The sequence below is a fragment of the Echiichthys vipera genome, assembly GCF_963691815.1.
Source record: "Echiichthys vipera genome assembly, chromosome: 14".
NCBI lineage: Eukaryota > Metazoa > Chordata > Actinopteri > Perciformes > Trachinidae > Echiichthys > Echiichthys vipera.
Window position 1 is genome coordinate 12354000 of NC_139839.1, and position 15501 is coordinate 12369500.

General features: G+C 40.7%; 2 protein-coding genes across 2 annotated transcripts; one reads left to right on the plus strand and one right to left on the minus strand.

The window, feature by feature from the left end:
• Nucleotides 1–2693: 2693 nt before the first annotated feature.
• Nucleotides 2694–4866, plus strand: LOC310956878 (protein ABHD15; the record flags this gene model as incomplete). Its single annotated transcript, XM_083927253.1, has 3 exons — nucleotides 2694–3443; nucleotides 3793–4022; nucleotides 4137–4866. The coding sequence occupies 3 exons, from the start codon at nucleotides 2694–2696 to the stop codon at nucleotides 4864–4866; spliced, it is 1710 nt and encodes a 569-aa protein (XP_083783379.1).
• Nucleotides 4867–6344: 1478 nt separating this feature from the next.
• LOC310956504 (von Willebrand factor A domain-containing protein 7-like) lies at nucleotides 6345–14835 on the minus strand. Its single transcript, XM_083926752.1, has 16 exons — nucleotides 14802–14835; nucleotides 13880–14079; nucleotides 13489–13755; nucleotides 13129–13222; nucleotides 12854–12988; nucleotides 11691–11877; nucleotides 11421–11590; nucleotides 11070–11182; nucleotides 10845–10961; nucleotides 10026–10241; nucleotides 9807–9939; nucleotides 9331–9480; nucleotides 9093–9185; nucleotides 8732–9009; nucleotides 8341–8634; nucleotides 6345–7970 (listed from the first exon to the last, which is right to left on the minus strand). The coding sequence occupies exons 2-16, from the start codon at nucleotides 14066–14068 to the stop codon at nucleotides 7539–7541; spliced, it is 2868 nt and encodes a 955-aa protein (XP_083782878.1). The 5' UTR covers nucleotides 14069–14079; nucleotides 14802–14835; the 3' UTR covers nucleotides 6345–7538.
• Between the last annotated feature and the right edge of the window lie 666 nt (nucleotides 14836–15501).

The following is a 15501-nucleotide window of genomic DNA, read 5'->3' on the forward strand; positions in this document are numbered from 1 at the left end:
ATAGCTATATTTGCACAGGTGATTATTTATTGCTGATTTTATTAATATACTCAGTGCTGTCTTTTACATTTTCACTGTATTTTTATTTTTATTTTTATTTTTCATTTTTTTACCAATTACATTGTAACAACCTAAGCGATTTTTACTCATTTATTTGGTTTTATTTTTATTATATTTTCACTATTAGTTTTTATACTTCTGGACCTGTAAGTACTTTTGAATTTGACATTTCCTTTTAGCGTCCACTGTATTAAGTTGGATGACGTGTGTTTTGTGCCTCGTGTTTTTCCCGTATGTGTGTATGTGAACTCTTGAACTTGAACTTGATATGCAGTTTGCCTATTATTACTTCACTTGGATGTTTGAGCTTTTCTGTGCAAAATAAAGTTTGTACAGAGTTCGACACTAGAGGGCCCTTTTTACATTCATCTGCTAAAGAGGGAAAGTTTATCTGCATGGATCATTGTAAGAGTACAAGTTTACAACAGAAAATTCATGATTATGTCCATGATATTGACCTTAAAGTGGAATTCCGATGTAAAATTATCAGGTCTTTTTAGGCAAATTCGGTCATTAAATAAGCCATCAAGACAATGTTTTGTCTTTTAATAAATTCTGTGTTCTCATACTACATTGTTTGTCCTTCGGTTAATGTGTCAGGGCTCTTATCATGCTACTGTAGAGGTTTGGTGTTATTTGGAGCAGTATTAGTGGTTAAAAAAAGATGTTTTAATGCGTTCAACTCGCCGCCCCAAGCTTATCTGTGTAAGCAATGGCAGGCTGTTAGCGACTCTCTGGAAAATCTACTTTAATTGTTCATGAACGAAAAAATTTGTCTCAATGGTTTATTTGATTGCCCAATTTGCCTCAAAAGACCCTGGCATGATTTTACACCGGAACTTCACTTCACTTGAGTTGTAATGATTTAACAAATCCGATTCAATCCACGAGAGACAGAAATCCAGAGAGAACAGGAAGAGAGAGTAAGCTGAAATGGAGGCTGGAGCAACCCCAGCACGTGTCCCTGCGGTCCCAGACCGTATGCATCAGACTTGGACCTTTGCAGGAAGGAAGGAGCTATCAACTGATCATAACCTGATGGTGAGTTGGAACAGATGGCTAACACCAACAGCAAAGGAGACTGTCGAGCTGAAGAAGGGTTTGGTTAGCCTAGGGGTTAGGGTAGGGTGTGTCTGTTGTACTTTCATTGCTCATAATGACAGGTTGCTGCAGTACCTGGATATAGATAAGGGCATGTGCTTCAGTACAACTAAAGGACCGACAGAGGAGAGGGTGTGTGTGTGTGTGTGTGTGTGTGTGTGTGTGTGTGTGTGTGTGTGTGTATGTTTATTTATGGCATGGTGTGGTTCTGGAGACACCTGTTATACCAGGAACTACCATATTAGTGGTTTTGAATACTCTGCCAGGTTTACATGTGCATCTGTCTGTTTGTCTGTGTGTCTGTCATCTTGCAGATGAAGATGAAGTCACAGAAATTCACAGGTGTGTAGTTGAGATCTAAATGAAGACCGGTTACGAATTGTGGCTACAAACCAAATATTGTCAGTTGAGTTGTTAATGCCCTGCAGACAGATCTACCTACTAACAACTATTATTGACACTTTCTATATTAAACATCTGACTTTACAGGGTGTGTTTGTTTTTGGTTGCATTTTTTTCATTTTTTATTTCTCATGACAGGTTGTGTGAGAAACCTGTTTTTGTGGTTAAAGTATGTGACGGCAGCAGCTGATGAGCTGCGAATTATGTGCTTCAGTACAATAAAATGACTAATCAGTGACACTGAGTGACGTCAAATGCAAGTTTTCGAAGCAATCTGATGCACAGGTTAATAAAGGAAAACTCGTCATTGCATAGTTTTGTAAATCATAAGAAGATGAACAATAGTTTCTTTCGACTGACTTCAAAAGGGGATGAGAATGTTACATGAATGTAATACCTCTTTATATAGTTAGAGGTCGAATCCCCAAAAGAAATTTAAGTCAACAGCAACTGGACTTGGTTGTTTGTCTCTGAAGACGTGTCACCGCTCATCCAAGAGTTCAGTTCATTTACGCAAAAATTTGATGCCAGATTTGAGGGCAAGGGGTTCCAGTGACATCATCGGCCTTGTGAAAGCCCTCACTAGAGGTTAAAGTACTGGTGTGGAGACACCAGACATTTGGACCAGTCCCAGCCTGGTCAGATGCGTACATGAACTGATGAAGCCTCTTGGATGAGAGGTGAAATGTCTTCCAAGACAAACAACCAAGTCCGGTGGCTTTTGACTTAAATTTCTTTGTGGATAACGATGATCTGGATAAATGAGAACATTAACAGGCTTAGAGGTAGACTATAACTAAGAAGAAAAGTGGATATGTGACCTGTTTGCTCAGTTTCTATCTGAACTTGTTCTTGCTGTAAATGATTCATGGAGGTAAAATGGTGGGGGGAGTTGGAGCAGGTCTAATTTTTCCAATCGTTTAAGGCTAAACTTTACTCCTCCTAACAAACAGGAGAAAGATTATTCAGAACATCAGTCATTACGGTCATGACTTTAACACTGGTACAAGAAGCAACAAGGCAGGAGTCTGTAAAATCTGAGGATCGGATGCTACTGAAGAAATTCACAACAACAAGTCCCAAAGGAAACCGTGGATTTTATGTGAAACTACAATCTCCTCTATTAACCAATGGCATCATTTGTATGTGATTATTTGTTTTGTTTGCTCCCATCACTATTACTTGTGCTCCTGGCTCTGGCTCTGCGATGGCCCAGGCTAAATTGTCGGACGGGGCTGGCTGTCAAGGCTGCATGCCGGGGACTCTGGGTCATTATTTGCTTGATCCTGGAGCTGCCAGTGGACAGCAATATTAAAAAATGGAGCAAGGAGACTGGATCAAGAGGAACAGATATTTTGTCTGGATCGTGTCAGGTTCCAGATGGTCCCAGTCTTATAAGCAAACCCACTGCACTGGCCAGATATCTGCTCCGGCACTGTGGCTCCCTGGTCAGGCCAAGAATGGCCTCCTGGCCCAGGGGAGACCCCCACCTCCAGACTCTGTCCAGCCTGCTGTGTGGACAACAGGGAGACTCGTTAAAGTTCACTCGAGATAATCTGTTACTGAGAGATGGGGGTATTGTGGCTCTAGACTGGGCTGTAGGAACAAGACTGGGTGAGGTGGTTGGGAGGAAGAGGTGTGCAGAGAGGAAGGAGCATCAGTCAGGGGGAAAGGCTCTAGGCTGCTTCACTGCAACACCTCCTGTCCTCCTGCTCATCCCTGAGTCCTGGGGAGGGATTACCCCCCACCTTAAAACCCTGTGCCTCCAGGCCGTGGGCCAGGGCTATTATGTGGTGGTGTTTCACGCTCGAGGAACAGCAGGGTGCCCGCTGACCACACCGCGACTGACTGAGTTTGGAGACCCAGCTGATCTTGAGCAGGTACAGAAAGATGGCAGTGTAAACTCCTTTTGCATGGTCTTATGCTTTCTTGTTTTGTTTTGAGCTAAGGATTTTATGAGACCATTGTATATCCATGCTGAAATAATTAGTCCAATTAATTGCAGAACAGAAAATGAATAGCTAAAAAATTGTATCATGTTCAGTCATTTATCAAATAAAATGCCCAGTATTTGATGGTCTAACTATTTCAGTCTGGACCAAAGTGGTTGACCAACAGACACATTGCCATAGAAGGATGCTGTTAGCATGGCTAAAACAGACATTTTGTCCATTCAATTACTTTGTTTTACCTGACAGTGACGACATCTTTGATGTTTTTTATGCTCAGGCGGTGGCTTATGTCCACAGCCGCCACCCGTCCTCTGTAATGGTTGCAGTGAGTGAGGGTTCAGGCTCAGGGATTCTACTGTCCTACTTGGGGGAGTCTGGATCAAGTTCATACCTGACAGCAACTGCAGCCATCTCACCGGTACTCCAGGGACAACTGTGGTTTCAAACAGCCATGCCTCCTATTTATCGCTGGGGGGTGTTGTTTCACCGGAAACTGCAGCTAAGTAGGTAAGAGAAATAACAACAAAATAAACACGATTTAATAGCAGTTATAACATGATTGAAACAGGGGCAGGATCTTAAAAAACGTTTATTTTTTGCTTTACACTGCGCTGTCAAAAGATACGCAAGTTCCCTCAGAGGAGTCCTGGATGTTGACAGGGCCCTCAGCTGTTCCACCCTCAGAGACTTCGAGGAAACTCTCTCCTGCTCTTCAGCCCAGGTTCACCAGAGGGTCCCCAGACCTCCACTTAGCTCACTAAACTCTGGACTAAGCTTAGGATCACATTCACCAAGGGACCCGGCACCCTCATTGGCCTGGGCACTGGGCGAGAGGGCTTACCCAGCCAAGGATTGGGAGAGCTACTGGGAAAGAAATGAGCCACTGAGAGATGCCGATGAAGTGGCGGTCCCTGTGCTCTGTATCCGCAGCTGTGACGATCCCATCCTACCGCCTGCCTCCACTTTGCCCCTTCCCCTTTTCAAGAGCAATCCTTATTTCCTTCTGGTGCTGACAGACAGAGGAGGGCACTGTGGGTTCACTCTGGAGGGGGGAAAAGAAATGGAAGGAGGGAGAACAGGAAATGAGGAGGTGGAGAAAGGTAAGTGGAGTCATATTGTAGTTCTGGAGTACTTCAGAGTAGTCACTGATTTTCTGAAAAGGGAGGAGAGCTTGGATGGTTCACTAGGAGAATACAGCCAGGCTAGGCAGAGGAGCAGGACCAGCAACATGGCTCCCCCTTGCAGAAGGAGAGCCAACATGATGAGGAGACAAAGACTGCAGGCACCTGAAGAGAGCAGTGTGGCTGCAGATGAAGGGAACTTCACCTGGAAAAGGTCTTACACACGCTGACGACAAGGAGATGGTGAAGCATGAGACCTGCAGAGAGAGACTTTGGACAATATTCAACACAATAAGGACAGATAAAGGAAACACAAACTTGATTTAGAGGACACATTACCTTCGGCTGAGACAAGCAAAGATGGTTTCGGAACATGGCTTAACTCAGACATACAGTATTATATCAACATGTTTCAGGCAATGTAGCTCCTGCAAAACCGGGGTTATGCACATGAAACAACATAAAACAGTTTGAAGTACTGTATCAATGGAAATCTATGTAATACCCTAGGAATCTATGACAAAAAAGTAGCAAAGAATTTAGATATTTAGGTGAAATTAACGTTTTTTAAAGCAGGTGGTATGGTTATGGTTGTCATGTTCCTCTACACAAAAACACCATGGGACACAAAAAAATATTAAATGGATTTATTACAGATTTTTCTTTATCCAGTAGCCCTCTCCCAACAAAAAAAATAGTAATTACAAACAAAATATTACGTTCATCCCCTAAACTGTTTTCCTCAGTTTCAATTTTAAATCACTTTGTCATCTGTAAGGAATAGCTTTTCTCTTCTACTATGCAACATTCAACTTTTTGAACAATCTTTAAAATGTAATACAGTTTGATACAGGTCTCTGGACTACGGAGAATAAAACAGCAAGATCCACCAAATGACAGCAGAGATAAAGGGAATACTGATAAACAGACTGTACAGAGACGTCACCCTGCCTCCCGCCTACTTTCAGCCAATGGCAGTAACACCGAGGGGGAAATCGCAGTAGACTCTTTAATCTGATCAATCATTTGTGCAATCAGTGCAACTGATCCAGTTCAGAGTGACCAAGGTCTAAAGCTAGAGACTGCCCCGACTGAAAAACACCTGGGAGTTATAGTAAACACAAGAGAAAGTCTAAAGGTCTGCCACTTGTTTGGCCCTCTTAGACACTGTCTGGAAAATGAAACGACCCTTTCTGGCATTAGAGGAAATAAATCACTAGAGAACTGGAAAAAGGGCTGATAAAAGATGAGCCAAGACAAACAACATGGATATAAACTGCAGGACGCCGAGATTTAACAACAACAAGGCTAATACTTAAGAGCAGTGTGAAGAAGAATGTAGCAGTAAGTAAGAAGCAGTATGTTTAGCTTCTGCAAACTGGAGACGTGCTGAGCGCCATCTACTGTAGGTAAACACTAATTATACACTAACCATGATAATGTTAAGTGTATAAAATGCATTCTTAAGCTTGATGTCGAACCTACAGATATTCAATAGAAGTGATACTACACACCGGTTTATTGATTTGTTACGAGTTATGTGGATATCTAATATAGATGTTACCCTGATGTGGTAATGTTAACCTACACTGCAACTGCTACTACACCTCTCTCCCCAAAGGACCACAGTGGTCAACATAACTTTTTTAGTTTTATTGGGTCATCATTTATGTTTATAATCATATAAAGAAGCAACCCTTACATGCATAGATAATCTTAAATTGAATCATTCAACAACAAAACAATTTCACATCTTAATTAATCATTCATTTAAGTATCATAATTATATTATAAATGAAAACATAATCACAACCTCATTAGGCTTTTGAAGAAGGTTTTACAGTGACACCAAGTACCATGTAATACATACAACACATAAAGTTAATGTTAATATTGCATAGCTTAAAAATGTTATAATTAGTTTTACAATATACAGGCCAGATGTACATCACGGTAGGTTCACCTACATAAAATCATTTATATCACTGAAGGCAGATAAATATGAGAAACAGTTGTCAGTGTAACACAAAACAACTCAACAAAACAACAAACTACAACCTCCAAAATTACTATAAAGTTGAATTATACCCCTCTAAAATAGTTCCTATGAAAACTGAACATTACAACGTATAACGTACGGAGCAACAGAGACAGAATTCTTCTTCAGAGGGAGGCGCATTGGATACATTTTTGGACACACTTATTCTCTATGGGTTGAATGAGAAGATTTCATTTTCTTTCATTTTTTTATGAGGGATGTTTTTTTTAATGAAATATTTCATTTTTTATGTTTATTTTTTGCCCTTTTTTTCTCTCGAGGGTTTTACTGGTTATGAGTTTTGTGGTCTGTTTGTTATGTGTTTCTTTAACATACACTGTTAATGCAATGGTAGTTGTAATTGGATTGGATCTCCCTCTGCTGGGATTAATGTAATGATGTGGGAATCTTTAACCAAGCACACCTGTGTATGTTATCAGTAACTGCCATTGTACGCTAAGGAAAGGCGTCTGGCCCAAAACGTCAATATGGCAACTGAATAAAATAAACCTGGAGTGCTGTCCTTATCTTTATTTATTTATTTATATAAATGTATAACATACCAAATCTACCATGGTACAATGATAGTAATGGATGGTATATTTAGTTTTACAATGGTACTGGTCATGGTAGTGTAAATAATGAGTCAATGTTCTGGCCAGTGCTTTAAGACAAAATGTAACAATTCTACATATTTTAAGGTTTTTAAATGTTGATCAAATAATATGTTGTGTCTGCATTGATTTCAGCTACGATTATCTAATAAACTGGCATCTGTGTGTATATAGTATGTAGTTGATTTGATTCAAAGCCAAAAAGAACCGTTTCAAATCACACTAACGTTAACACTCCATTTATCCCCATTTAAAAAGCTGAATTGAGCCCTAAGAGTGTGATGCTAAAGCAAAGGAGAACAGACTGAACAACTCTGGAAGACAAAGACCCAACAGTTGGTGTTGGACGCTGTGGGCTACTGGTGGTTGGAGTGACGGTCGTTTTCCGCACAGTGTATGAACAGGACGCTACATTACCCACTTGATCCACAGCTATCAGCTCCACATCAGGTGAACAGCAGGACGCACTGTAGGAAACCAGCGTTATATTCTCGCTGTCAGCAGTCAGGCTGGTGTTCAGGGTCCCGTCGCCTTGTTTGAGGCTAACACGGTCAACACCCGTCCCGTCAGCTCCATCAGTCACTTGAACAGAAAGCTCCCACATCGATGAGATGCAGTCACCATCAGAGCAGTTGGACTCCAGGGTGAGCAGCTGACACACCGGCAGAGTGAAATCAGTCACCTATGAGGAGAAAATGTAAATTGAGTCAGCTTGTTTTACATCAGTGATTCAAGAAATAGACACAACAATGGAAGGATTGTACTAGAGACCATCGTAAAGTGGGATCGCACCAGCTGTGGCGCCAAATCAAACCAGAGTCGTAAACGGGAGGGACAATGGACACACACACACACACACACACACACACACACACACACACACACACACACACACACACACACACACACACACACACACACACACACACACACACACACACACACACACACACACACACACACACACACACACACACACACACACACACACACACACACACACACACACACACACACAGATGATTAAAATGTATTGAAATATAGAGAGTTACCGTTTCAAGGACAGTGAAACGCAGCACAACATAGTTGGTGTCTCCGCCTCCCGGAGCCTCAGCCTCAACAGTCAGGGTAACATCAGTACCAGACGGGGTGTTAGAAGGTGCTGTGAGGTTCACTGTACCATTAGCACTGCCTCCAGTATCCAGGTTCAAACTGGACGGGAAAGTTAAAGTATAGCCTTGGTCATTGGTAGCTTGGATGCTGATGTTTCCTCCTGCACCGCTCGTCGTCACAGAGAAGGGAACTGATAGGGGTATTCCTGGTACTAAGACGGTATCTGAATCAAGCTGAAAGCAAAAGAAAAACAGTCAATGTCAGTTGTATATTTTAAGGAATGTGGTTATTAAAAGTCATATCATGGGTTTTCAGATGCATTTTACTTACAAAGGTAACAGTAACAGCAGATGCTTTGATGCTGGTCAGTGACTGCCTGAGGAAGTTTACTGAGGACGCTTTGGAGGACCCATCGTTGGTCCGTCCCTTCACAACCACCACAAACTCCTCTGCTGGTATCCGGTCAAACTGAGCTAAGAAGTTTCCTCTACCCTGAGCCTCCACGCTGCCACGAACCTCTGCTGACCCCGACGATTCAATCAGAATGACTTCTGTCACCGTGGCAGACTCAGTCCCGGTTACAGTCACGATCAGGCTACCATTAACACCTTCAGAAAAAGAGAAAATACACTGAAATATGCTGAAGTTAATCATGTTACTTTCACATATCAAGAAACTCTGTATCCTTTACCAGCTCTGGGGCGACTGTCTAAAACATCAAAACCTCCATATGGACCCGAGGAAACCTCCAGGAAGTCAAACAGGAAGTCAATGGGACTTTGACCTGCAAATGAAACAATACAAGAAAAGAAAAATCAACCATAGAGGAGGGAGAACATAGCATTTAGGGATAGATATACTGTACATTCAATTACAATCAAGTTAAGTGTGCATTGTGTGATTCAGCCACATAATCATAAAGTTCTCACCTATGACCTTCAGAGTATAGGGATTTGTTGAAACCACTTTGATTTCCCAAAGTCCAGCTTCTTCTTTTAGCTTCAGAGTCTGGAAGTTTCCCACTGTCTGGGAGGATGTGATCAATGATCCTGTGGTGTTCGTGCTTTCCTGAGACATACCTTAAAATAAAATGGCCATGGCAAGAAATAGGCACACTGGTTAAAAGGCCAAGAGAACATATTTAACAATGAAACATTTCAATTTCTTGTATCAGCTGTTATAAAATACCACTTTGAAATGTAATACGGCCACAAGATGGGGTGGCAGTAAAGTATTTCATTTCTTTCACCAAGTGGTTTTAAAGTATTTATTCAATGCATATACAACAAAATTACATATTAGTTTCCCTTAAATCAACTGTTGTAATGTAATTTGAAAATTGTTGCTTGTAAACGTAAGCACCTTATAACACCTTAAAAATATTTAATCTGCAAAGAAGTATCACCTGAGGGACTGATGAGAGTAAAGTCGACAGACCTTCCAGTGATGTAAACTGTGAGGTTTCTTACTGACTCGTCAAATGTGAAAGTGAAATTTTCAGGTTTTCCTGGACTTCTGGCTGCTTGCAGAAGAGTCACCTAGGAGATCAAATGAAACTGGTGACACAGCTGAAGTTTTTAAAGCTAGAAAAGTCTTTGGTAACGGCCAGTGAGAGTGTTTATACCACAGAGGAGCTGGAGGATTCTGTTATGATGCTGTTGGCCACAGGGAGCTCACTCTTTGTGACTTCAATAGCCAGACCTCCTGAAGCCTGAGCCAGGTCTCTGTACAGCTGGGCATCTGATTTCAACATCCGACTGTTTTGTTCATTTTCTTCTTGGCCACCACTACCTCGTCTTCGGCGACGAAATCCCAGTGAGCCAGTAATCATGAAGTTCACCTGAAAAAATAAATGGAGATGGTAAATGAGAATTTGAGTTGTAAAGATCTCTCCCTCTTTGAGGCTTTAAGTTTCAATTTCAACAAATCAGAAAGGTCTTTGATAGCAGGTTTGTAGGTGCCCTACATAGTGTAGGAGCCACAATGTGTTTTTTGCCTGATAATTTGTCAAGCCTTCATGATTTTGTTTGGTTGTTATCATTTCCGGTAAAAGATACCTGGATGTGCTCATTTGTTCATCTTCAATCGCTTATCTGGGGTCAGGTCACGGGGGCAGCAGCTCCAGCAGGGGACCCCAAACTTTCCTATCCACCAGTGTCCACCACAGTGTTCGAGGGTAACTGCCCCTTGAGGCACCTTAGAATTTGCGGCCACAGCTTCAGCAATGGAAGCTTTGAACATTGCCAACTCGGGTTCAACGCCCCCAACCTCCACAGGGAAGCCAGAAACACACAGTCGGAGGTGGGCCTTGAAGATCTCTCGGACAGGGGTCTCCTCCAGATGTTACCAGTGCACCCACACTACCCGTTTGGGCTAACCCCCCAAAATCTTTAATTCCATATGTACTTTACCATTAGTTTTTTTACTTTCTGTAGATACTCACCACAGACTTGGTCCGCTCTATGAGTGCGACCACTGTGCTTTTCAGGTGTGCATCTTTAGCAGTTGCATCCGTGAAGAGGAAGATCTCAGAATTAGGAGGAGCACCAGTTAAAGCCAGCTGTGCTAGGAAGAGAGGACAGCAGTGATCCAGTAGTTTGGCTTTTAACTCACTTATTGTCATATTTTGCATAGACATTTTGAACGAGCCTCAAAAACATCACAGCACCTGAAGCCCTGAGAGACTCATTTCTGGGAAATCTCCTCCACCAGTTGCTGAGAGTGCATTAATAGCATTCTTGAAGACTTCTGGGTCTGTAGTCCTCATCAGTGGCCCAAAATCTGGGGTTCAGGTAGATATACGAGAAATACAATACATTATTCTTCTATGCTTATGTTTCTTGAGCTCTTTGTAATTAACATATACTGTTATAAATCTTTTTTTAAATATTAACAATTATACTATCCAAACAAATATACAGCACATATACAATCCCCTGGTTTATTTTATTGAGTCAGGAACAGTTTAGCTGGTGAGCAGTTTACTTCACTTCACTCATCTAGGACGTTAGGATCCTACCTGGATCATTGAAAGGTACAAGGATGTAAACTGAGGGTTCATCTTCTGTTCCCACTTTACTGTTGATTATAGAGGAAGTGGTGCTCCTCACTGCTGCAATGTCATCTATCATGCTTCCTGTTGTGTCGATCACGAAACAAAGAGCTTTACCTCTGGAGATTCCCATCATCCTGCAGAATGAAGAGAGAAGGACCAAGGAGATTAGAGATTTAAAAAAATACCCATTGCAATCCATCTCCTTAACTGAAACATGCAGACTGGGTCTCATACTGGAGGAATGGTTTGTCACCAGCAGCCCCTCGAATGTCCTCCAGTAGCTGGCTGGTTGCAGCTATCGCCATGTTTGATGCCTTCATGTGAAGGTGTCCGTGGCTGGCGTCGTAAGTGTCCTTGTTGATCCCCCCTTTAGGCTCAATCCCACTTGTTTGATCCAATCCACCTCCATGGCTGCATTTTCCTGGTCAGCATTAGAAGCAGAATGAAAGCAAAATGTTTCATACAGCTTTAAATGTCCCTTTTCTTTGGAAAAAACAACAGAAGAGAGCATCTATGTTAATGTGTGTTTTAGCTGCAGCTTAACAGCATGTCTCTAACGATAACAAAGTTGGTCTGTAGGTCGATCCACTACTTCGGACCGAATTGAAATATGTTAAAAGGGCTGTACTCTAGATACTGAAAAAAAATATTGGCTGGGGATTGCCTCTACACAGCTCTCACAGACCGTTTCCAAATATGTTATGGCCACCTGCCCTTACATGCATGCACGTACCAGACCAGCTATCAAAACAAACAGAGAAACTCGGATTACAACTGAAAAAAGGGAGAGTGACTTCATTCTCTGTTCAGGACGCCATTACAGGGATGCACCAATTTTCCAGCAAATCATCGGCATCGGATGATACTTGCCTCGTTGACTGCCATCGGCCTATTTGTAAATAAGATGGCATTTACTGATGGCAGTGGCTAATGTTTATGTGTTGGTATATGGTGGTTAGGCTTGGACAACAGTCTAGTAACTGGTAGACGTAGGACGTAGCAGGTCAAAGGGTGCCATGTGTAGACGTGTGGTTTATAAACAGTGAAAAAAAGGTGGCCATGTGAGAGAATTTCAGTGTCGGAGAAAAATCAGTGACATAAATCGACACCAGCAAGTCCTTGATAACCACAGCATTTGAGGAAGGGAACATTTCCTCACAGACAGCCTCTCTCCATTGTGAAGGACACAACGGAGACTATTTTATACTATTTATGGTTCATTCAAATTTTCTACTTTGGGGTATTTCAGCATTAAAATAGCCAGTCACCATTGCCCGCAACTGTTTCTTCATATGTGGGGATGATGACACAGATTTTTAGCTACAGCTCTGACATTAACCGTGCAATAGTGATGTACAGTAAATTAAATGCAGTTCTTTAGGTAAGCAGAAATTTACCTTTTGGTTTGGAGGCTAAAAAGGGCACCAAACTAAAATACCCCGAGGTAAGTATCTTTTCCCGTAGGATATCCTCCAAAATATTGTTCCTGCAGTTGTTTCCGTCACAGTTGCGACAGGTTTCTCTTCCTTTAGCTGAAGAAAAGAACATTTTTTCAGTTTTTGTTTTGTAAAATAATCTCTGTAATCACAACATTAACTTTTTGAATCATCTCCGTTTCTTTTATTTCAATAATACACCCAAACACACAGTGACATTATAGGATCTCCTTTACCTGCTATGTTTCCAATGTTGGTGTCTGCTCTGATCAGATTGGAGTATGGGAGTGAGTTTCCCATTTCCACCCAGTTACTATGACTGTAGAAGTCCTGTTAAAGGAAGACAAGTTCAATATTTACAACAGCATCTATAATTTAACAGCTACAGTATATCTTATCCAAAACACTTTTTCACGATTCTTCATTAAGTCATTTTGTTAATTATTGTAAAATGAAATCAACTGCAGTGTATACAAGTACATGCAGAAAACTGGCCTGTGGTATTGAACACTGCTTGTTGAACTTGACTGTTAGTTTTGAAGTGTAACATTTGTTTAAGAGACAGTAACAGAAACAAAATGAACAATAGAAAGTACCTGTAAAGGGTGCAAAATTTTCCCCAGTTTTTCCCTGGCTCCCTCAAAGTTCTCCCGCTTGTTGCTGGCCTTCACAGCTGATAATCCTTCAGTGATGACTCTCCTTCCCTCTGAAAATTGCTCATCGTCAAAGTGATAGCGTGACCGGAAGAAAAGGAACATGTCTACTCTACGATTCTTTTTTTGAATCAACATGATGGTTTGGCGGAAGCTCTTGGCTGATTTTGACGCTTCACAAGCAACAACGACAGACTCAGCAGTCAATCTCTGTGGAGACAGGCACACAATTAATAATAGTTAGAATTAATAATATTTACTAAAAACAAAGGCACTGGTCATTTGAAATAAAGAAAAGTAAATACAGTATAGTGTGCTTGAATTCAATTCTTACAGGAAAAGTGAAGTCTTTGCCCTCAGCCAGGGCCAGAGAGCGGCACACCTGTGCAGTGACATTTAAGATCGCTGTCTCAGTGATATCCTCATGAATTACAGAAGCTGGTCTGAAGCCAAATAGGTTTATACGAAACCCAAAAGCTCCAGTCTGCAGAAGCAGGAGACACAACGCAGCAAACCAAGACATTGTTCCACAACCTGTCACAGAGAGATAAAAAAAAAACCCAGCTAATTTTACTTTTTATTTTTCATAGAAGGTCTATCACGCTAACAAAGTATTAGGTATTAGTCAGCACAGAAAGTCAACTTCAGGTCTGACTGTCATGAAATTTGGTTGGGATCTTCTTTCATCCGAAGTGGATAATTTTAAAGTTTAGTGACCCCCTGACCTTTGATCAAGAACATATTTTTAATTGGTAAAATTTAAGATAAACTTAACCCATTGCAAACAAACTTTGCATGGATCAAGTTTTAGTCAAATTAATCAAACATATAGTTGTGTGTGACAGATCTTTGCATAGAACTGGATGCAATTCAGCAAACCACAACAAAACAGGATTCCCCTCTAGCACTCATTACTAACCCATTAATTCACATTTACACGAATGGATGCAGTAATTATTGGCATTTGGTTTTCTGGTCAATTGATGTTAAATTCAATAAGCATTCATCAAAATGATATACATTCTTACATCCTCAAAAATAATAAAAAAATGTCAATTGTAGTTTTATGAATTATTTTGGTACTAAATAATAAAAATGTTCTAAATTAATTTATAATATGCAAAGTAGTCACAACATAGTGTTAAGAAATCAATTTAGATGCTGATTAAAATACAATTATTATTATTATTATTATTATTATTATTAATAATAATAATAATCATCATATAACTAATAATGATCAGACTATACTTTACCTTGTGTCTTGATGTCGTCTTGTAGACTATTTGATCTATGTTGCCAACTTAATTTATAACGCTCCATGGCCAGGGTGGAGTCATCGGTGCGCTGGACTGGTATGACCTGTTGCCCTGGCATGATAAGATGTTTTGAGTATTCTACAGATTGTGGAAACATGAAACAATAAATACTGATGATTTTTTCCTCTATGTTTCTTCCACCAGAAGATGTAATTACACCTAAAGTCGCCTGTTATTATAAAACCAAGTAGCTCCTTTCATTTCCCATGATTACATGAAACATTCATGGAAGCGCTAGCAGTTGTTGGTATTTATTTATTTTTCGGTGTCCGCCTGAATTCTTTCATTTTCACTTTCACGGTGACAGGTTGCGTGACAGAGACCTGTTTCATGTCAGGTTCTTGACAGCATAATAGTGGATGATTGTATGTGCATACTAGTACTGATAAAGATCATTACTCCCATTGGCAGCTTATGCAAGTACACATATCAAAACACTTTTAGAAAATTTCATTTAGGATTATTATTCACATGTAAAAATGTAAATATATAGGTGAAGTAGCTTGAAACATGCCCCATGTACAGTGTATGTTTAATCTGCAACTTCAAAGCAATCTGATGCAACTCACAACCAGTTCATTAAAGGAAAAAACTTTTTTCTGCATAAATCACAAGAGCATTGGTCCTGCTTGTTATA